Below are 24346 nucleotides of genomic sequence, written 5' to 3'. Positions count from 1 at the left end.
GTTTTCAACTTCGAACCTTTACTTCGACCTTTGATAAATCTGCCCCTTTGTGCTTTTAAAGCTTTTTGAAACTTAAAATTAAACACTATTACTCTAAAATCACAAATGCCATGAAAGTTATTAAAAGATCCAAATACAGATGAAACCACTTTGATTTGTGTGTTTAACACAGAATATCTAAACACATTTAACTCACTTATCCCATTTAACACAGAAAATTGTGTCACAGCATCCCGTCTAATTAAAGCATTCACCATTGTGATATGGTATGCAAATGAAAATATTAAGGGGCATATTATCAATGGTCGAAGTTCGAAGTTAAAAAAACTTCGAACTTCGAATTCAAAAAGACCAACCGCATAGAGGTCAAAGGTTTTTGGGGGTCGAAGTGGTCCGCATTCGGCCTACTTCGAATCATACATCAAAGGAATAGTGCCTTCGATCTACTTCAATTCAAAGTTTTTCCCCCAAAAAAAGTTGATCACCACCAATTGCCTCCATGTAGGTTCTAGGAGGTCCCCCATAGGCTAAAACAGCACTTCGGCAGCTTTTAGGTGGTGAATGGTCGAAGTTTTAAAGAGACAGTACATGATAAATTTCGATATTCAAATTTCAAAGTTTTTTTCAACTACGAATCGAAGTTGGACAATTCCCTAGTCGAAGTACAAAAATAGCTTGAATTTCGAAGTTTTTAACTTCGAAAATTCACCTCAACCTTTGATAAATCTGCCCCTAAATGTATTCAATGAGTTTAGATGAATTTAGATAACCGTGTCTTCAGTTTATCCCGAGTCATGACGCATTTAACACACAAATCCAAGTGACTTCATCTGTATAAAAAGTACGAATGGAAAAAAGTGCAGACAACAATAAAAATATCTCTAAAACCTCTAAAATGTTGAGATTTTTAGATAATTACTAGCAAAAAAAGTCTGAAAGGCTAAAAATTCCAATAGGATCACTGCAGCTTCCATTGATGTCTATGGGACCTCAACTGTTTTTACTTGGAGGAGTTTTGTATTAGAGTTTTTCATGGGTTTTACAATTTTTAGAGTATTAGAGACTTTTTTTTAAAAAAAACTCGACTTTTTATCGAAAAAATACGATAAGTGAAAAAAAAAAAAGAAATCTAAATTTTAGCAAATAGACCCCATAGGAATCTTGGGCAAGTAATACTTGTAGGCCTCCTTTTATGATTTGCACCTACACACACAACTAGGGGTCATGTATGAATACACTTGCAAGTGTGGTTGTTCTAAAATGGGCACAGTGGTACTTGTTGCCAAATATTTTCCTGCACTTCCACATGGTTGCCAAAGGCTTTTTTTTGTGCCTATTGATGCTGCAGAACAATGTAGTTACTGTCACCTTAGACATGACAGTAGCTGAAGTGTAGAAGGCAAGCACCATTATGAATACCTTTGTGCAAACCATGCCCCAATTGTGCCTGAATTGCATGAAACAAGAGCAATTGAGTAGTGATGAGCAAATCTGTTGCAAAAAAATTTGTGAAGCGGCAAAAAGTTGCGAAATGCTTTTAAGTAAAATGGCATGTGCAACAATTTTTACACGTGCAACAATTTTTCTCACTCCAAATGCATTATAGTCAATGGGCATTTTTTTTCTTTTTTTTTGTCTCTGCAAAAGTCAATGGTTGTTTTTCGTAAGGTGATTTTTTTTTTTATCCATATGCATTAAAGTCAATGGGCTTTTTTTCTTATGGCGACTTTTTTTGTCTCTGCGGCATTTTTGTCTTGGTGACTTTTGTGTTGCAGCAAATTTTTGATGCAGTTTCATGGAAAAATTTGCAGATGGTGGAATTTTGCCTTGACCAGAAATGTGTAGGTCATTTGGTGAATGTTTAATGTAGCTTTGCATAAAAACTTTTATACTTTCTGTGACTCTTGTGGATCCTTGGAGTGCCTATAAGCCCATGCTTTTGTTGTTTACAGATGTTCACTCCCTAAGCAGAGGATCTGGGGCTGGAGCACCTGTAGAACCTTTTCCACTTGGTGAGTGTATCTACAGTTGGTCCTTTGTGTGCCTTTCTCTTCTTTGTGTCATACAAGGAAATGGTGATCTCATGGAGGGGACTGATATATGAAATGAACACAGGGATGGAAAGAATTAGCATGCCATAAAATAGGTAAAAAATAGGTAAATGTGATACAGGGGCAAGAAAGTGATAACAGAAGGTGACTGTATCATCAGTACAACCTGATCCAGGGAATGATGTGAGTGCAATATTGGTGTCTGAAATATATTTTCCGCTTATGGTATGGTCATAAATACTTACAGTATGTACCATGAAAGATATTTGTTCTGTGCACTAGGGATATTTTTGTATACAGAAAGTATTTGGCACAAACAGCACCCTGTATTATGGTGTAAATTGGAGATGACTTCAGACTTGGTTTATCTGTTAGAGTTTGTCATTTAGTAAAACAAAGAATTGATTCATGTGTTGCTACTACTTTACAATACAGGTATTATTATGTTTTATTACAGCCAATGTGGATAGACATTTTACCTGAAATTGTATTTTAAACAGCTGGAACACACCAATGAGGCCCATGACATCCACAAAGATAGCATTAAGGACAAAAGCAGGGTTACGATGATTTTCTGCCACAGATGATAAAATCTGTTGTTCGAGACAATTATTGCTAAAGGTGCTATGATTTCATATTCTTAGTTATCAGAAGGCAACTAATGATGACTCACTTCTTTTGTTTAAAGTAAAACTAAACTCTGAAAATAAATATGACTAAAAATGCATATTTTATATAGTGAACTTATTGCACGAGGCTAAAGTTTCAGCTTGTCAATAGCAGCAATGATCCAGGACTTCAAACTTGTCACAGGGGGTCACCATCTTGGAAAGTGTCTGTGACACTCACATGCTCAGTGGGCTCTCAGCAGCTGACGTCTTCACTGACATTTTCAACACATCGCTAAGCCAGATGATCATCCCCACATGCTTCAAGTCCACCACCATCATTCCAGTGCCAAAGAAATCTTCAGTAACCTGCCTGAATGACTACCGCCCTGTTGCACTAACCCCAGTCATCATGAATTGCTTCGAGAGACTTGTGATGGCACACATCAAGAACACCCTCCCCCGCTCACTGGACCCACTACAATTTGCATATCGGCCAAACAGGTCAACTGAGGATGCCATATCTTCTGTACTCCACCTCTCACTAACTCATCTGGACAAGAAAGACCATTAAGTGAGAATGCAGTTTATAGACTTTAGCTCAGCATTCAATACCATCATCCCTCAAAAGCTGAGTGGGAAACTAAGAGAGCTGGGATTGAGTACCATTTTGTGCAATTGGATCTTGGACTTTCTGTCAGAGAGGCCTCACTTCCTAAGACGACTGAAACGGGCCAGCCTTCCACCTCCCACCCTCACAGTGTTCTACAGGGGCACCATAGAGAGCGTCCTGATGAGCTGCATCTCCATCTGGTACAGTAGTGCCAGCTCTGCTGACCGGAAAAGTCTACAGAGGACTGTCAGAGCAGCTAGCAACATCATTGGAGTGGCTCTTCCTTTACTGCAGGACATCTTCCACAAGCGCTGTGTAAGAAAGGCCTCCTGCATTGCACTGGACTCCACACACCCCTCACACGGACTGTTCACGCTGCTCCCATCCGGCAGACGCTTTCGCAGTATTAAAGCCCGAACAACCAGGCTGCGCGAAAGCTTTTTTCCACAAGCGATCAGACTCCTCAACTCACTGCCTTCCCTCCCACTACATTCCAGACACACCTGAACTGTGAACTTAACTTTGTGAACTGTTCATTTATTTGCACAATTCTAAAGGTTTACACATGTATATATCCAATTTCTGCCAATATATTGCACATTTCATGTTTACATATTTATTGTGTATTTTTTAAGTGCCATTTTGTGATATGTACTAGCTGGAGCCACGTCGTCTCACTGTATATTCGTATACTGCTGAGATGACAATAAAGTTTACTTTGACTTTGACTTGACTGTTGAGAAGCTAAGCTTAGGGGTCGTCACTAATTATACAGCAGAAAATGAGCTTCCCCTGTAATATAAGCTGATGCTACAGGTTTGCTGATTATTAAAATCTGATGCTAATTCTTCAGTGGATGCATAATGTAGGGAATTAATGCAAAACCACTTATCCCTGTAAGAGATCAGGCATAGATCCTGTATCTGTGTGAAGTAAGCTGTTACCTAGCAACCAGCTGTTCAGTGATCTCAGTGAAGCAGGAAGTGACACAGCAGCTAGTGAGTGGCTGGCAGGAAGAGGAAGTCACAGATACTGGCAGCAGAGAAAAGCCTGGCAGAGAGGACCACTCAGTGGACAGAGAGACCAGAGAGCTGCTGGTGGGACAGCTTCCCCAAAAGCAGACATTTAGATCGGGCTGGTACAGGGAAGCCACATACTGTGCCTGGAAAGACAGGGAGTGTAAAAGGAATACAGACTGGAGGAACAACCAGCAGGAGATTCCTATCTGAGCATCCAAAGTCTCACTGTATGTCTCACTGGTATTCTCACTGTATGTCTGAATGTGCTGGACTTGCCTGAAGAGAACTCTGTAAAGCATCCGAAGAGGATTTGGAGTGAATATCCTGTTTAAAGGGACAATACCCTAAAGAAGCGCTTGAAGATACAGAGACTGTTTTGTGGAAGGACATTAAAGGACTTTGCCTTCTTTAGTTAGGTAGATAGTTAGCACAAGCAAATTAGTTAGTGAGGCCCTACTCCCGCCTGGTTAGGAGTGCTATTTGTACTTGTTGTCCATTTAATTTTAGAATTCAGTTTAATAAATACTGTGTGTGTTTTATTATTGTATTCCTAGTGGGGCCACCCGTTGGTGGGTTCACGGATCCCACTAGTAAGTACCAGGTACCCAGTCTCTCCCAATACCACTGCAGAGTTTCTCAGGTTTGTCCCGTGCCATCAGGTAAGCGCCACACGTGGAGTGTAACACTGACAAAGGGGTGTCTAAAGGGTTACAATAGCATAGAGATATTCAATCTGTAAACACAGAAGAGGGGGGCGCTCTGAGGCATATTCACAACTCCAAGCTCCAGTACCCATCTAAGCCCAATGTTTCCTGAGAGATTTACAAAAGAGAACATTGTATTGTACAGAGGTGGAATATACAGAGCAGCCACATGCTACATTATGTGCAGACAGGCAAGCCAGTTGAAGAGACACACAAAGGTTGGGTGCTTAATATACAAAACAAAACCAGGAAACTTTTTGGCTGCTATTTGTAACGAATAGTTGCATCATGGAGGTTCTTTTTAACGGCTCAATTTCCAAACTTTCCATTAAATTAGTATTTTGTCTTTACAAAGAGATGCAAGAAAGAAATACTCAAATGGGAATGAAGCCAATCGGATGCAGAGAATATACAGTCAACGCTACTGGGTAAGAGATCCATAGACAGATCAGTTAAGTTACATATGATGCCAATATTTTGTGACTGGCCAAAGTTAAAGTTAGATCTAACTGAGGCAGCTATATGTATGAGTATTCACTGATCCTAACTATGATAAATTTAATCACTATTAGAGTAAAACAATCCTATTGGGTTTAATTAATGTTTAAATGATTTTAAGGTGTGGAGATCCAAGTTACAGGAAGACTCCATAGCCTTTAAACCCCAGGTCCTGAGAATTCTGGATAATAGGTTCCATACCTGTATATGTTAGGCATGAGCAGGTTACTGCCTAGGGGTAACGCGAAGTAGGAGACAAGGGGTCCAGTTGTTGGAATCAAGGAAGTCCAAGATAAGTTAACTGAAGATACTGGAGATGGTGACACAGGAAAAACTAAAACAGGCAAAGGAAGTAGAATCTCATAAAAAAAAGAAAAAAATATAACAGGAACTAACTCAGGAGACATAAGAGTAGACAGAACAGGAACAAGCATAGAAACAAGAGTAACCTGAAACAGGAACGTTGTCACCAGAAAATCAGACTTGCTGGTTTCTAATGCCTGCTCATTACTGCAGCAAGTACCAGTCTAATAACATAACATTTTGATGTGAAACAAGGAAAAGTGGAAACAGGAAGAAAAGGGAGAGAAAACAGCAGTCATAACAATAAAGGGATATTGCCAATATAGGGACACTACCTGAGGAGAAAGTACAGACAAGATACAAAAGAGAAAAGTTCTCTAAAAGAGGGTTAATTGAAATTAATAGCCCTCTCGCCACCCACATGCCAACTACCTCCATGCTAGCATGTACTGAAAATGAGGGGAATCACTGGGCACATGTAAGCAGGAGGTTTGGGAATTTGTTAATAATAAAACCTACAACTAGTAGGACAAGAAATGCCATATTTTATATACTGAACTTCTTGTATCCGCATAAAAATGTTCGTCATCTCTGTAGCAGTAATGATCCAGGCTAGTGATTAGCGAATTTGTCCCGTTTCGCGAAAAACAGACGAAAAATTTGTTTGACACCGGCATCTAAATGGGCCGCCGGTGTCGAAAACAGGCAAATTTGCCACGAATTTGCCCTTGGTGAATAAATTCGCCCATCACTAATACAGGCCTTCAAATTTGTCACAGGAGCTTTCCATTGTGGATTTAATCAGAAGTGTCTGTGACACACACATGCTCAATGTGCTCTGAGCAGCTGTTAATCTAAAGTTAATCTTGCACAGCAGTTTGTTTATATGAACTATAGTAGTATTTCTGAAGCAAGCATATCAGTTTTACCAGTGCAGGACAACACTACATGATACTGTATTTTCATTACTTTTAAACACTTTAATTTTTGGTGTTCACAAAATGGTGTCTGCCTGCTTGCTGTGATTGTGAATTCCAAGACTTAAACAACAAAAGTTAAATATTTTTTATAGTGTAAGTGAAGATGGTGCCCATGAGCTCTGCTGCGCTTACTCTGCACTTATAGGCGAGTAAAGAAACACAATACAGAATAAAAGAATCAATAAAATCAGTGGCGCACTCTTCGTGAACTTCATAAATGGTGAAAAGAAAGTAAAAAGAAATGTGGAGGCCCATTTATTAAAGGTCAAATTTTAGTCGTCATATACTCACTCGCTTCAGACCGCCATCAATTTAGGATTTAATAAGGCACAAATTCAGATTACATTCCAATGGTTAAGGTGCCAAAACTAGTATATGCCATTATAATCGGCGAGAAGTGGTGGTTTATCGGAAAGCCGCAATCGGAGAGGAGACGGGACGTGATGGGAGAGCTCTGCCATTGCGGCATCATCATGGTTCGTTTGTCAAATTTTAGTGGTATTAGAGGTTTTTGAAACCAGGATTAAACTCTTTCACTCATATGTAATAAAAGGCACTAAGTTTGCCCAGGAGCAGTAACCCATAGCACCTAATAAGATGTTTGCTTTTAAACAGGTGACCAGTAAATGCTACCTGCTGATTGGCTGCTTTGGGTTACTGCACTGGGCAAACTTTGTGCCATTTATTGCATAACCCCATTTAAAGTTATGAAAATATCTTAAAGTGGACCTGGCACCCAGACACAAAAATCTGTATAATAAAAGTCCTTTTCAAATTAAACATGAAATCCAATTTCTATTTTTTATTAAAGCAGTCATAGCTGTTGTAAGCTCATTTAGAAATCTCAGCTGTCAATCAAATATTGTCTGCCCCTCCTCTATTCCTAGACATAGAGGCAGGACACAATTACTTTCACTTTCCATTCAGCACTTCCTAGATGTCACTGCTCTCCCCACATTCCCCCAGTTCTCTTCACCATTTAATTGTGTAGCCAGGACATGGGGATGGACATCAGGTCCCCCATTCTGGTGCACAAACAAGATTCTGAGATGATACAAGGCTTGTCTTAATAACAGTGTGCACAAAATGGCTCCTGCCTGCTTGCTATAATTATGAATTCCAAGACTGAAATATTTTATATAGTGTAATTAAAGTTCATTTTGCTTGACTAATGTGATGAAATAGGATTTTCAATAATTTTGTTTGGGTGACGGGTCCCCTTTAATATAAAAAATATGATTGGAAAAAAAATGATGAATGATCTGAACACAAATGCTAAAATATAAAGCTTTCTACATCTTTATCTGTATGGTGGGGATACTGACATTGTGCTGTAAATATCTTTTTGCTGTAATGCTGAGTATACAGTACACCTACAACTGCTACTTATTCATTGTATTCACAGACACCCCATGAAAACCCAACTATATGCACGAATGCCCATGTATCTGACTCATGACTCTTTTTGCCATAACTCCCACTCACCATTAAGTAGAAATGTCATAGAACTTCTCGACCTTTAACTGAAAAGAAAATCATAAAGTGCAAAACCACAAATCACTAACCTCAGCTTACCTTTCATTTCCCTAAAAATCTTGGCTATTTATAGTGTTTGGACAGGGATCAGATGTACATTATGGTTCAAACAAGCCTTATTATATATTCACATAATTACCTTATGCAGCCTGTCCCGTCATAATGTGCCTTTTATAGTTGATAAATTAAACAGATTTTTTTCATATATTACATTCTTTATTTTTCTTGACTTCATGTCCCTTTATTCTAAAAACTCTTCACTGAATTTCACTTACTGTATATACAGTAAGATCTTAGGGCCTGTTTACTAACATATTAATTTCTATATTTTATTTTTTTTCACCAAATCGTATTATTCCTCTAAAAATGTGTGTTTATTAAATGTATATTCTGTGCCAAGACTTAGGGGTGTATTTACTAAAATCTGGATTCCCTTTTTTTTCATGAATCTTACTTTTTCTTTAAATTTTTAAAAAAAAAATCTCTAAAGCTCGAGATTTTAAAGTTTGAGATTTATTAAGGGCAAAACCATGACAAATTCAAATACAAAATTTGCGGCAAGTAAAGTAAAGGTCCAATAGAAATCAATTAAAACTGTACTGATCCTATTGGACCTTTTTGTTTAAACCAATTTTACTTTTAGCAGTTTTTGGATGATTTTATTTACTAATTGTCCAAAAAACTAAACTTTTAAGAGGTTTTAGAAATAGTCATTGTAAAGGTCTCATGTGGAAGAGTGTAAGCCCATGGAGGGGGAACTCAGATTTCACAGTAATAATATAACTTAACTCAAACACATTTATCTTCACAGAACCTATATATTTAATGCTAAAAAATACTGGTTATGGATTTTAGAACAATGGAGTTCAAACATGACTAGGATTGACACTTGGTTTCTTAAATGGGAATATTTGGTCTGTAGCAGGTCTTACATTATTGATGTTTAGCAGTGATGAGGGAATTTTTTTTTTGCCAGGCATAGAGTAGCAGCAAAATTCCACATTTTGCCATCTGCATATTTTTTTGCAAAACTGTGGCAAAATTTCACTGCAACAAAGAAGTCACCAGAGGAAAAAAATGGCCATAGACTTAAATGCATTTGAAGTGAGAAAAAACTTGAGAAAAACATGTGAGTAAAAAAATTGTTGCCTATTGACTTCAATGCATTTAACAAATTTTTCGCTGTTTCTGAAATTTTTCAGCAGTTGCACAAATTTTTCAGCGAAGTGAAACGGGACAGATTTGCTCATCACTAATGTTTACTATCTCTGAAATCAGTGGGAGAAGCCATAACCAATGAATACAATATCATGTCTCCAGTATGTTCCTGTTTTATGGTCATTATATTCTTGGTCCTATACCTACTGTGTCCTACTAGGCCATGCCCCCTTGCATTACTGAGGGAGGGGGGAGTGTCAAGTTACCTGATGCCCCTGAAATCACTGATAAATAGCTCTTTTGACTAAGGAGCCGATTTATTAACAATCAAATTTCTATTTTTTCCACAAATCTCTAAAGTGTAAAAAGCTTATTGATTGAGGTAAATCAGCCACTATTGGGACTGGGGGGGGGTTACGTGATCAAGGAAAAACTTAGGCGGGTGCGGGTCTGGGCTGGTGGGGCCCAAAAGGGCCTGGGCCCACTGGATTTTTACCCGGTGTACTGCTGGCCCAGTCCATCCCTGAGTGCAAGGGTCGAAGTGCATGATGGTAACAAAAGGGTGCATCACCACAATTGGAGTAGGCAAATAAATGAGCTGAACTGGGTCTAGTCATGTAGATGAGGTACATGCCTGTTCTACCTCCCCCACCCTCTTGAACCCTAGGCATATACCTCTTCTGCTAACCCTAACCACCACTGAGTTAATTGAGTAATTTTATTTCACCATACACCTTTGACATACCCCATTATGTCCAGTTAAACATTATAAACAGGAATACCATAGCCCCACAAGCTGACAGACGATTGGCACTGGGGTTTCTGAGTATTCCACGTGGCTTTGTTCCGGTTTTATCCCCTAAAACTTGCTCCAGAGAAAGGCTAACAAAGCTTCCAAAAGTCAAGAAGATTGTAGATCCAAACTAAAGGTACTGTATCAAGTAAATCTTTTGTGGTTATTATGATTCCTCTTTCAGGAGAATACAGACACATGTTTGTTTGTTTTGGTGTTCTCTCTGCTTGATTATCTCTTCCATGAACAACAGTCTGTTTCTAATCAACACCGGCTGTAAATGATCTGAGCAGAGGCACATTCTAGTTATGATGCGATTGTGCAGGAAACCCAAGCAGTGCTGATATTCCTAAAACACTCCTAAAATACATTTGGCTTTCTCCTGTCACTTTTGTCTTATCCATTCTCCATTGGAAATGCCCTCACCCTGTATATTGGCAATCTGCCCCCTGTGGTGCTTAATATGAGAAGGGCACTGACACTGTATATATTGTGTTAACAAACTGCAAAGCTCAAAGAGTACATAACATCAACAGAACATTCCTGATATTGTGACGGCATGTCCATATAGTCCATTTTGCAGGGTCTTGTCTTCTGCCTGATATAATGCATTACAAATATTGATTCACTTTTTCTTGTCAAGTGTAATGGTAAATTGTTCCAAAAGTCTAGACTGTTCATTATTAGATGATGGTGATTAACATTTAGAAAGCATGCTATGATTGAATGCAAAATGTCTCTGCTGAGCTTCTTCCTTAATACACATGCCTTGTATTACATCGATTTAACTTCTGCATATATAGTCTCTTGAGGTTCTGGAGACCTTATTGGTTTTGACCTAGAGATATCAAGGGTCACATATTGCAGGTCTTCATCAGGGCTTTTACATTCATTTGGAGAACTGAGACCCATGTTAGGTTCCTTCTGGAATATAAAAAATATATTATAAATTAAAGGAGACATATAGGATAAATGAAAAGTAGGCAATAATGGATAATATATGGTTCTGGTTCAACTTTGGGTTGAAAATGATGATGCCCCCTTTATTGGTGCTGTCTATAGATCTGCTACTGGCCCTGTCCAGGTTTCAAATGAGGGGTGGGTGTATCCTAATCCTAATGATCCTTGCCATGAGCACAGTAGGAGGGGGGCAGCAAATCACAGTCCTGCAGTCACACAAAGAAAGACAGGCTTCAGTTCCCTATCAGGTCAGAAATCATACCTCCCTATTGACATGAACTCATTCAGTTGAGCTTTGTAGAAAAGTTGCAAAAACACTTATATGAACTTCCAGAAATAAATCTATATGTATTTTTTCTATACAAACATACTTGGTTCCATTGATTAAAATAAACTCATGATACTCTCTGTTCATACTGTAGGCAACAGTTCCCCATCTACTCTTCAACTTACAGAGTAATCCAACCCTACTTTTATCTTGTTTGATTGTAAAGTGATGTTTTCTGCTTTCCAGACTTACACTAGTGATGAATTTCCACGTTTCGCATAAATTTCTGATTTTTTTTCCTGAAACCATTCAAATTGCTAGATTTTTTTAGTGAAAACATTCGAATTGCTCGATTTTTTTAGTGAAAATGTTCAAATTGCTCAATTTTTTGGTGAAAACATTCGAATTGCTAGATTTTAGTGAAATCGTTCAAATTGCTTGAATTTTTCGTAAAAACTTTAGAATTGCTCGCTTTTTTCGTGAAAACATTCAAATTTCACTTTTTTTTTACAAATTTTTCACAGTTTCGCGAATTATGCAGGAAATTTGTGAATTTACCGCAAAGTGAAACAGGTGAAATTCGCCCATCGCTAATATAAGTTATTAGAACATTTCTCCTATTCTGATATGCCATTTGCATTTACATAAAATTACTCTGTTAGTGAAATAACATTGTTTTAAAAGAGTTTGTTGATAATATTTCCCTGCCATTTTGTCAAAAACAGATTTCCAACTGGAAATAATGGATTTTGCCTGACCTGGAGTTTTATGCACATTTAAAGAGAATTTCATCAAAATTGTTTATAAGTAGTATGTAAAATAAAAAGACAATTTAAGTGATAGAAAAATAGTTTTGTTAAATATATAGTTTAGATAAGCTGTAGATGGGATAGAGAAACAGGACAATGGCGGTAATTAACCTAGTTTATTTTTGCTTAATGCCTCAGTCTCATGAGAAAATATATATGGCCAATATCAGGAGACTCAAGAGTTCAGATTATCCACAGAGGTGCTCCCCATTTTAGTGCTTCTGCTCAGTGTTCCACCTGGCCTACAAGATAATTAGTCAGAATAATTTAGCTTTCTATATTTGGTTCATAGGTAATAATAAGCTATAACGGATGCAGTAAAACAAATAGACTCTTACATCAAATGTTCTTCTATCGATATTACAGTAGACAGCCTCATAAGTATTTGGGGGTGGACTTATCCTTTCCTCCACCTGCTCCGGTGGCTTTTTCCTGGCAAAAGAAATCCAGAAAAATAAAATAATTATTTATGATTAGTCACTATATAAATGATATTTAAAAACCTTGAAATAAAAAAAAATCATAAAATTTTCAATTTAGTCTATACTGAAAACCTACTTTTTCAGTTTAGCCTATAACCAAACTTAGGGTATTGCTCCCCTAAAGCTCCCCTTGATTTCTGTAAATGTCAACCTCTTTTGAAAAATACAAAAACATTCAAATATTACTGTACCTGAAAGAGGTTCCATTGCCTACTGTTTTATTATAGAACCGGTTTAGTAAAGCTGGAAAAAAAATCATATTTATAGTAGTAGACTTACGTTTTCTTGTATTTAATCACCAACACTGCTGTAATGACTATGGCAACAAGCAGTGAGACAACAATTCCACCAAACATTACTCCTTCAAGATGGGTCGTGACATTTTTGAGAGCTAAAATACATAAATGATTATATTGTGCATCAGTCGGAGAAAGAGTTGAATCAGTTTTCTGTGGCTTGGAGTCTCAAATTGTAAACTCCACATAATTTCAAGAAGGAGACTCCATTTTACTTTAAAGAGTAACATTCATTTCTTGTATACCCCGAGACAAACAACTTTACAACTATACGGTAGCTGAGGAGACATTTAAGTTAAGTTCAACAACTTGCCTACGTAAATTCTTCCTAACTTCTAATAGAGTCTGAAACTTCTAATAGAGTCTGAAAGGATCAAGAGGCAAATAAAACTTAATCATTTCTCCATTTTGCCTCAGATGGGGAAAAATTTTGCTGGCTCCTAAAGGCCATTTAACCCAGTCATTGGAACAATGTTGTAATATCTTTAACCTTGTAATTTCTCACTTGCTAAAGACACAGTCGACCTTAATTCTTCAACTGTGTATGACATCATAATAGCCCCCAACTTGCCAAACCTTTTCATTATAGTTTTTCTCTGGGATTTCTCTTTTTAATTAATGTTTTTTGACTAATGGAGGCCACAACCGTACAGTAAACTCTAGGAGGCAGATTTATGATGCTGTGTAAAAAACTGCATCATTTTTTTATTACACATCTTTTTTTTAGAGCAACTTTTCCCAGAACTTGTTTACAAAGATTGGAAGCAGTATAAAATAATGGTGGTAAACAGTGTCGGACTGGGACACCAGGCACCCATCAAATACCCTTGGACCAGGGGCCCACCCAAAAACCTTGAGACCAGGGGCCCACTCTAAGTATTATTTTCTTCTCTCCTTACTGAACCTCTATTTTCCTATTCTCTTTTCTTTACATACTATAGCCTATTCATCCATCTATTTAGCCTCTTTATTCTCATATAAATAGGGAATGGCAATGAAATCAGCCAAATGTTTAGAAGTAGGAGGGCCCACAGACACTTTGGCCCACCGGGAGTTTTCCTGGTATCCCGGTGGGCCAGTCCGACACTGGTGGTAAATCCGGTGTTTCCACGGCATAAAATAAGACATGCTTTGTGGAATTTGGCATTTATTTTACACAGCTTTTTACACCATTTTGTTCACTGCATTTGGTTTTACACAGCACAATAAACAGGCACCTACTGTAGATGGGCTCTTTTTAGGTCTTTATAAAGGGACATAAATAGTAATGGGCGAATCTGACCCGTTTTGGGTCACTGAAAATTTTGAAACAGTGAAAAAATAGACTTTTGAAGTCTATGGTCAAAAATTTTTTTGGAGTCTACGAGCAATTTACATAAAAAAATTCATCACTGGACATATATCCAAGGTCCCATTAAAGTTATTGTGAGGAACTTACCGTCCACACGCCGCGTGGTCCCTGCTTGTAGGCCACAGATGCCTGCTCTATAGGGCGTGCGGCGTGCTGCTGTTTCATTAAAAGGCGCAGACGCGCTGATGTGATGACGTCAGCGCGCAAAGGGCGCGAAATTCAAAAAGTATAAATAGCCTGAAAGGGCTTCCAGGCCTTGCCCGTAATAGGAGTTTGTTCCTGGTGCTTCCTGAGCTTTTTTCCTGTTGTGACCCCTGCCTGGCTTTTGACTATTCTGATTACTGACTACCTCTTCTGCTTAACCCTCTGATTGACTTCCTGGTTTGACCCTTGCCTGCCTGACTACTCTGTGGCCAAACGCCTTGTACTACGACCTTCTGTCCAAAGACTTTGCTCTACAGTCGTGCCCCTCTGCCTATCCAGAACTCTCATCTTGCACCTCTCGTTTAAGTCCAGGTGGCATCCAAGTAAGCCAAGGGCTCCTCCCGAGGCCCAAAGGCGGTCACACTACTGGTGAAGCACGAGCCAAGACCAGGGTGCCTGGTGTTTGTTCTGGTGTTGGGTGCCGACCGTGACAGTTATAAGAAACTGGTAGATTTGTAAATCCTAAGTGTAAAACCTTGTATTGATTAAAACTGAATCTCATCTGATATTTAACCACCTAGATATCCAGGTTATCCAGATTCCTCTGCAAGGATCCCACATCCTGGATAGATTTAATTAATCTGCAAAGTGTTGTGTCCTCAGCAAATGCCAATATGTTGCTTTCAATAACCTCCAACAATACATTTATTAAGAAATAGTCAACACAGTAACCATACTACCATTATATGCTTCAGCCAATTCCTGTACAGAACTTAGTTTATAAAGCAAATTTTTATGTGGCATGGTATAAAACTATTTAGAAAAACCTTACCAGACCATATCAACACCCGCTTTTTCCTTTTCCATAAAAGCATGTAAATGTGTCGGACATGATTTGTCCTACAGTATATAAAATCATGCAGATTATTCGTATACAGGGCAAAATAAATAATTCTTTACATATAATTGCTCTTGAAATGACCCCTATAACCAACATATTTCCATCTGTAAAAACCCCACACTCTTTAACCAAATCTTTTTACTGTTTTGGAAAATGTCAAAATGTTTTGGAATTGCTCTTTGCAAGTGAGCCAATCAATGCCTTCTAAGTGATTTTGAAGTACAAAGCTACAACAAACAATGACAAGAGTAAAGCAAAAGCAATGTCGCAGACCCTATGCCAGACCATATCAAGCGTCAAATTTTGAAGTAATGGGAGCTTTCTTAAACTCCCATAACTTCGAAATTCAAATAAAAAAAGACAAACTGAAATTCATCAAAAAAATCGAAGGTTTTTTTTTTTTGGAGTGAATAGGCCATTTTCGTTCAAATTCGAATCATACAAATCGAAGTAACATCGTATTTGATCGAATTTGATTCAAAGTATTTAAAAAAAAAAAACGTAGATTCTTCAAAGTCCACCAATTGACTCCAAAAAGGTTCGAGGAGGTGCAATTCCGCAGGATTCAGATGGCGAATGGTTGAAGTTGAATTTTTAAAGTACATGATTAATTTAGATATTCAAATTTTGTTTCAAACTCAAATCAAATTTGGACTATTGCCTAGTCAAAGTAAACAAAATTTGCTTGAAATTTGAATTTTTTTAATTTGAATTTTCACTTCAACCCTTGATAAATCTGCCCTAAAGCCTCAATTTACCTGACAAGGAGAAGAACATTTTTCTCACACCAGGAAGCACAATAGAACCAACCCTGGAATCAACTCACAACATTGTATTTTAATCATACAATTTTTACATTTTACATTTGCGTTCTGTGTGTTTAAGAAATGTTTCAGAAAAAGACACTTGCAGGATGTTTACCAAAATACTTTCACCCTGCATTATTGATTAGGCTCATTTACTTATTTTGCAAAGTGCAGAAAACCGTGTTTTCCCAGAATTTCACTGTAAATACCACTATTTCATGCATATTTCATGTACTGTATATGTCACTTACATGTGATAATAAGAGTGATGGATTTACTTGCATTTCCAACTTTGTTCGTGGCCTGGCACATATATTTTCCCCCATATTCAGATGTTGCATTGGTCACATTCAATTGCGCTTTGGTTGATATTAGGGTGACTGTGCCGTTCTGCATAAGTTTCACCCAAAATACATTTGCCTGAGGCTTACTATCAGCATCGCACTGCAGATACAGGGAATATCCTTCTAAGATTTCAATAGCGGCATTGTCATGCATAAGGCAATCTGGAATGAGATTTGACAATTGAATATTTTTTTTGATTTCATTATTTGCTTTTAATGGTCTGTATTATATAATTGTATTTGCAGAAGGGTCTTTTTTCTCTCAGTTTCTCTCACATTTCTTTCCTTCTATTGTGTACTCATGGGCTTCTGTATCAGACTTCCTTCTTTCAGTTTAAACTTTCTTAAATTAATTAAGTTTTCTGCGGGAAAAAACTCAAATCACTCAAATTATTTTAAAAAAATCTAACATCATGCAGTCTATTAATATCTTCTGCTATTGATTCCTGCATGACCTCGACAGGTTTTAGATGTTGCGTTTTCGGATTCAAGCTATTTCCAGGGTCAGGATATAGTAAATCTCGAAAAATTTCAGTTTTTTTTTAACCTAAAAATGTGAGTTTTGGCCAAAAAAATCAACAGAAAACTTGAATTTTCGTGGCAAACACAACTCAATCCTTAATAAATCTTCCCCTATATGTAAATCTAATTGTAGTTGAAACCAACATTCATTTATTCCTTTCTATTCTCTGGGTCTGACTCTTAAAACAGAATTCAGTTCTCCTCCAGTATTGTTAATCAACTGGCTTGTAACATTGTCTCAGGAGTTAGAGTCAGTGCAGAAAATGTGACGAACTGACAAACAAATACTGTTTGCAATAGCAATTACATATACAAATAACTTTAGAATAATTGAAAATGTGTAATAAATGTGTATTGCAATGTTGCTAAGAATATTTTCACTACGCAAAAAAACTGTTTTTGGTTAGAGGACCCCTTAATTATCCCAGCAACAAGGCAGTGATCTAATAAACAGAAATGGAAATTAATAAAAGAGGGTCTGACTAGTAAGGCAAGCAATAGAGTAAGATATACTCAGAGCCAGGCCAAGCCGTCTGGGCGCCCTAGGCAGCCTGGTCAGCTAGCCCCGCCCTCCTGCGCGTGCCATAACATCATGGAGGGAAATGTAAGGGCAGGGGTAGGACAGAGAAGAGGGGAGGGACAGAGGGGTGAGCACAGGTGTAGGCGAGAGCTGCAGTTGGGAGCGAATCCGAACTTGGGGTAGACAAAGATTCTTGAACAGGCACAATCATTGCCACATCGTTGCTCATTTGGTTGCCTCTTCTGCCTACCCCTAGTTCCAGCCCTACATATACTGCAAATAACATGCGAAAATGTAGCCTCACAACATTTCTTTTTTTGGTCACCGGCATGAATGTCCATGAAAAACAGATAATGTTGAAAGAAGAGGAGTAGGAAGGCTAATGATTCAAAAATTATACAAAACAAAAAATGAAGGCCAACTGATAATTTGGCAAAATTAGGCCCATGTATAACATACTAATGCTAATGTAAAGGTGACCCTTCACTTTAATGTACGGGTAATATGTTATCTCCTACTGTACATAACAGTGTAAATACTTTCTAAATATAGATTATGTATTTAAAAAGCCATGACATACAGAAGAAGCAAAATTAATTGAACAGTCTTTTCACTTATTAAGCATGTGAAGTGCCCTGTGTTAATAGTATGCCTCATTTAACATCTGTTTGACTTCATTATTTTATAGATCTATCAGTAGAATTACATAGTTACCCAAATACACATTTAAACACACAGTGAAACCTACATCCCAAAGCCTGATATAAAAATATTTTAGACTATGCCTCAAATTAACCCTTTCCATGATCATTTATGATGAACCCCACACTTGACATGAGCTTACAGTTGTTGAATCAAAACTATGAAAGAAATGATGGATTGTCAGAATATGGAAAATCCCCACAATTTATGTCAAGCCTATTTTAAAGCCTAAATCTGTCCCCAGAGAGGGGGTATGTCATAAGGTCATCAGTGTGCACCAGGCCAATGTGTGCAAAAGCTCCAATGTAAAGTTTTTTTTTAATAAAGACATAAATAGAATTATTACCATTTGTTGTGCAGTTATTAATAGTTAGTCTTCTTGGAGAATCTAGAATGAGAAAGAGAGTTAAAAAATAAATGTTTGCTATTTTAACAATATTGCATTTCCTGTATGTGCTGTGATATCAATAATGGGATACCTCTATACCTGATGTTAAATAACCAAGCATAAATCCATGTAGATGCTAAAACTGGTATAATGAATTTAAAGGGGGTTCAAATCCGAATTTTTATGATTTTTTAAAATAAAAAAAGTGTGACCAAACTAGAATCCATGATTTGTCCTTATCAATAAAATAACTCAAAAGAATTGTATACAAAAGAATTGTAGCATGAAAAACCCATTTTTTTTCTGTTGACGCCCCAAAACCAAGAAAAATCAACCCAAATCTGGAGAAAGAATATTTACAGTGGCCAACTGTTTCAGCCATAGTAAAATAATCCACACAGTCGAGTAACTAGATGTTACTGGGCCCCATAGCAAATGAATTTTAAGACCCCCAACACATCCAGTGATTGTCCTGTTTCAGGGCCGGAACTAGGGGCTGGCAGGAGAGGCATGTGCCTAGGCTGCAAAGCTTAGATTTGTTCTGTAAGTATTAATAAAAAAGCCACAAAGTAAATTTTCACTGGGCACAAGTTAAAGGAATAGTTCAGTGTAAAAATAAAAACTGGGTAAATAGATAAGCTGTGCAAAATAAAAAATGTTTCTAATATAGTTAATTAGCCAAAAAATGTAATGTATAAAGGCTGGAGTGACTGGATGTGTAACATAATAGCCAGAACACTACTTCCTGCTTTTCAGCTCTCTTACTGTGAGTGAAACCTGTGCACACATATATGAAGTAGACCGAATACCAATACTGCACCGTCCACAGGAACACGAGATAAAAGGTTAATTTACCTGTAAATCAGACAACGTGGTTTACCTAATAATGTGTTTGAAATGCAGCACTACAGGACTTTATGTGGGAGAAACAGGACAAACACTGCGCCAACGGATGAACTCCCATCTGGGCTGAAATATTGTATTATCTTTACAGGTCACAAGGCCTATTTATAGTCTATTTATATGTACCTGTATCTTGTCCAATTCCTAATTTGCACTGTTGTGTTAACCTTACCCTATTCTGTCTTGGTCTAGTTCAGACTACCATATATACTCGAGTATAAGCCGAGTTTTTCAGCATCCAAAATGTGCTGAAAAAGTTTACCTCGGCTTATACTCGGGTCAGCGGGCAGTAGCTGAGATTGCAGTCACTTTTAATCATTCCTATACCAACAGTTCACTTGGGGAGAGACTGCAATATCCCACAATGCCCTCTGTTGGTTATATGAAAGAATAAGAGTGCGCCCTCTGTTGGTTATATGAAAGAATAACAGTGACTGCAATATCACACAGCGCCATCTATTGGTTATATGAAAGAATAACAGTGCGCCCTCTGTTGGTTATATGAAAGAATAACAGTGACTGCAAAATCACACAGTGCCATCTGTTGGTTATATGAAAGAATAACAGTGTGCCCTCTGTTGGTTATATGAAAGATTAACAGTGACTGCAATATCAGACAGCGCCCTCTGTTGGTTATATGAAAGAATAACAGTGCGCCCTCTGTTGGTTATATGAAAGAATAACAGTGCGCCCTCTGTTGGTTATATGAAAGAATAACAGTGCGCCCTCTGTTGGTTATATGAAAGAATAACAGTGCGCCCTCTGTTGGTTATATGAAAGAATAACAGTGACTGCAATATCACACAGCACCCTCTGTTGGTTATATGAAAGATTAACAGTGACTGCAATATCACACAGCGCCCTCTGTTGATTATATGAAAGATTAACAGTGATGGCAATATCACACAGAACCCTCTGCACATGGTAGTGGGACAGTGGGACAATGCACACAGTAATCCGTTTGGCAATTCTCTGTCACCATCAACTTTGCAAAGAAGTCCAGTTGATCACTGGGGGAGTCTTTTTGGCGGAATGTGCGCTGCTGGGAGACAGGGTTGTAGTTGTGTCTAGGCTTATACTAGAGTCAATAAGTTTTCCCAGTTTTCGTAGGTAAAATTAGGTACCTCGGCTTATACTCGGGTCGGCTTATACTCGAGTATATACGGTATGTGACCTGACTGAATACAGATCCCTGGACTATTTACAACCCACCCTAATTACTTTTATTATCTCTACAAGTTATGTCTGTCTATCTGTAACTTTCTAATTTATTGCCCATAAACCCTTTTTCAATGATCTAACAGTATATATGATGTGCCTTTCCAGTCTTTCATTTGTATTTTGCCTGAAAAAGGGGTCTGTATGCTCCGAAAGCCTGCAATTGTTACTTATTCAGTTAGCCAATAAAAGGTATCACCAAACTTTGCATTTTTTCAATGGCTAACATGGTACAACATCTCATAACTCTGAGTTAGTCAGTGACTTGAAGGGGGGGGGCACATGGGACATATCTGTTTAGTGAGTTTGCAATTGATCCTCAGCATTCAGCTCAGATTCAAAAGCAACAGTTATGACCCATGTGGCCCCCCTCAAGTCACTGATTAGTTACTGCCTGGTAACCAGGGTAACCAATCAGTGTAAACCAAGAGAGCTGAAAAGCAGGAAGTAGTGTTCTGGCTATTATGTTACACATTCAGTCACTCCAGCCTTTATACATTACATTTTTGGCTAACTAACTATATTAGATTCATTTTTTATTTTGCACAGCCTATCTATTTACCCAGTTTTTATTTTTATATTGAACTGTTCCTTTAAGGCGACAACCTCTGAGCCTTGAGTTTAAATCCTCCCCGGTAACTTTTTTATCTCTTTGTAAGATGGCTTCAGCAAAATGGTCCTTACATGTTTTATGTGTAACAAAAATGTAATGTTACCCTTTTTTGGCATCCTTTGTATTTTAAAGTTTATTTCTCTAAACATGATAAACATTTAGGAATATGGGTTATTCACTCACAGATAATAGTGACTTTGATTGACGTTGTTAAACTTCCATGTTTATTCATTGCCTGGCACATGTAATCTCCCTCATTATTAGTTGATACATTTGAAACTTGTAATCTCCCACTTGAGGAATTTAGGGGGTCGGCGCTGTTCTGTTTTGCCCAGGACAGGTTGGCAGGAGGGTTACTTTCAGCAGAGCAGAGCAGGGACAGGGAGGTTCCTTCTATGACTTCAACCAGGCAACCTATAGACAAAATCACACATACATGGAAATTACATCTTTGTATTCATATGGAAAACCCTGTTTCATCTAAATTAACTATTTGCATGAAAACATACTTATTTCGCAATATATGTCATTGGACAATCCTCAATAGAAAACTGCCATTTTAAGAACTAAGGGCAGCCCCCTGGGATAATACAATTTAAGGTGCACACAAACCAAGTGCAGACATGTTAAGTCACATCAGCTGATGAATAGACAGAGAGCTATCTTTTATTCACACACTTTTTTCTTCAGGCCTTACTGACCAATGATGTAGGGGGTAGGGGTTGTGACATCTTTAAGGTGGAGTCATGATGTTCAGAGGCTCGGCCAAGAAAAAACTGCTGTGCTTCTGCTTAGGTGAGTAGGCAGGGTTTGGGAAAGCATGGAGAGGGTGTTGGGGAGTATAAGAGGTGGGCCAGGGGTGAACCAACCAGGAATTATAAACTTGCCAGCAAATACATTACTGGTAAATTTGTAATACTGGTCCCGGCCTTGGCTGTTACTTTACAGGCCAGGCAATTGAAATACCGGCCAGATTGTAACTCTATTTAGAGATGCAGAATTTCTGGTCAAGTGATTGCTAGGGAAGAACACAGATGATCACAAAATGGTGGCTCAAGGTAAACCATGTTAAATGGAAATATTTAGGTAAAATTGTTGTACTTTGTTAGCTAGTAAAACTGTTACAGGGCAACTTTTGAAATAAAAAAATAACAAAAGTGGCATAAAGGTGATACCTTTATTCACTAACTAAGATAATCATAGCAAGCTTTCAGAACATTTTAGTTCCTTTTATAAGCTGATTACTGAAAAATAAACTAAAATGTTCTGAAAGCAAAAGGGTTGCCCTGTAACAGGGAAATATTTGCTAGTATCTGTATTCCAGTTTGGTCAGATCCTTTAATAGGCCACTTAATATCTGTCGGTCAAGTATTAATTTCTAGGGCAGTGATCCCCAACCTGTAGCACATGAGCAACATGTTGCTCTCCAACCCCTTGGATGTTGCTCTCAGTGGCCTCAAAGCTGGTGCTTATTTTTGAATTCCAGGCTTGGAGGCAAGTTTTGGTTGCATAAAAACCAGGTGTACTGCCAAACAGAGTCTCAATGTATGTTGCCAGTCCACATAGTGGCTACCAAATGGCCAATCACAGCACTTATTTGGCACCCCAAGAACAATTTCCATGCTTGTGTTGCTCCCCAACTCCTTTTACTTCTGAATGTTGCTCATGCTTTCAAAAGGTTGGGGATCCCTGTTCTAGGGTATAGTTTTCCTTTAAGACCGCAATTTTCACAAGAAAGACATACATAAAGCTTTACTTAACTACTCAATTATTCGTAAATATCTCAGGTTTTTTTCTGGTTCATTAGCTAGTTTTTCTATTCCAGCTCTCTATCTCCAAAAGACAATTTATACAATATGGTCTTTAATTAGCAGAATTTTATCATACAAAGTAAAAATGTAGTAAGAGAGACTACACTTGTATTTTCTCTAAGAAGTAGATGATTGGCAGCTCCAAATATGTAGCTTTTACATATCCTGAATAATCCGTTTCTTTTCTACCTTTGGCATTATTATTTTTTATTATGAAGGATAAGTTAAATTTGGATTGTTGATTCCAAACAATATTTCTATTTTGCCTTGTGGTTTGCAAAATTTACGAGGGGATGATGAACTGCATGACATGTCAGAGATGAATATACAAAGTATAACATTACCCTTTGATGTGCAGTTCAAAATTGTTGGTTTTCTTGGAGTATCTGAAATTAGAATGAAAGAGAATAAATGGACAATTTATAATTTTTATCGAGGAAAGGAAATAAAGTTGTGTAACCCTTTCAACATTCCTTCTGTCAGTGTTACACTCCAGGTGTGACGTTTACCTAAAGGCACGGGATAAACTTGAGCCACTCCACAGTGATATTGGGAAAGACTGGGTACCTGGTATCTACTAGCACAGTGCCTTTACCTAGCCGGATCTGGGAATGCATCTACGGGTGGCCCCACCAGGACACAGGTATAATACACACTCAGACTTTAGTAAACAAAATAACTTTTTATTTAAAAAGAAGAAAGGGGAAACTGATATAAGTACAGTAACACTCCTAACACGGTGGCAATAAGCACCTTACTAACTAACTCTGGTAGCAGAAACTATCTCTCTAACTACTGTAAATATATCAAGTTCATTAACTCAGTCCCAAACACGTTCTCTGAAATCTTCAAGTGCTCCTTTAGGATGCTGTTTTTAAATAGTAATCCTCACTCCAAAAGTATCTTTGGTTGGTTTACACAGAACCTTCGGGTGAGTTCAGCACTTGCAGCCAAGCAGTATGACTACCAGCCCCTTTCGATACTCAGAAGGGAATCCCCTATATACGCTGTTTCCTACAGTCAGAACTCATCTCATACTCTTTTT

At 37.8% G+C, this 24346-nt stretch overlaps 1 protein-coding gene across 4 annotated transcripts in view; it reads right to left on the bottom strand.

Annotated features, from left to right (window-relative positions):
* Positions 1-9766: 9766 nt before the first annotated feature.
* LOC108695944 (sialic acid-binding Ig-like lectin 12) overlaps positions 9767-24346 on the bottom strand; it is a 29525-nt gene continuing 14945 nt past the window's right edge. For 2 of the 4 annotated variants that reach the window (XM_041569702.1, XM_041569701.1), the window contains exons 7-13: positions 23646-23687; positions 21674-21904; positions 18715-18756; positions 16532-16786; positions 13062-13173; positions 12639-12732; positions 9767-11187 (exon numbers count right to left, since the gene is read on the bottom strand). In XM_041569702.1, the coding sequence (XP_041425636.1) occupies positions 11038-11187; positions 12639-12732; positions 13062-13173; positions 16532-16786; positions 18715-18756; positions 21674-21904; positions 23646-23687 (926 nt within the window). In that variant the 3' untranslated portion in view covers positions 9767-11037. The remainder of the gene's footprint in view (positions 11188-12638; positions 12733-13061; positions 13174-16531; positions 16787-18714; positions 18757-21673; positions 21905-23645; positions 23688-24346) is intronic. The other 2 variants (XM_041569703.1, XM_041569704.1) reach the window with 2 other exon arrangements.

Source organism: Xenopus laevis, chromosome 7L (genome assembly GCF_017654675.1).
Source record: "Xenopus laevis strain J_2021 chromosome 7L, Xenopus_laevis_v10.1, whole genome shotgun sequence".
Lineage (NCBI taxonomy): Eukaryota > Metazoa > Chordata > Amphibia > Anura > Pipidae > Xenopus > Xenopus laevis.
The sequence above is the reverse complement of the archived record's forward strand: the minus strand, read 5'-3'. Positions and strand labels throughout refer to the sequence as shown.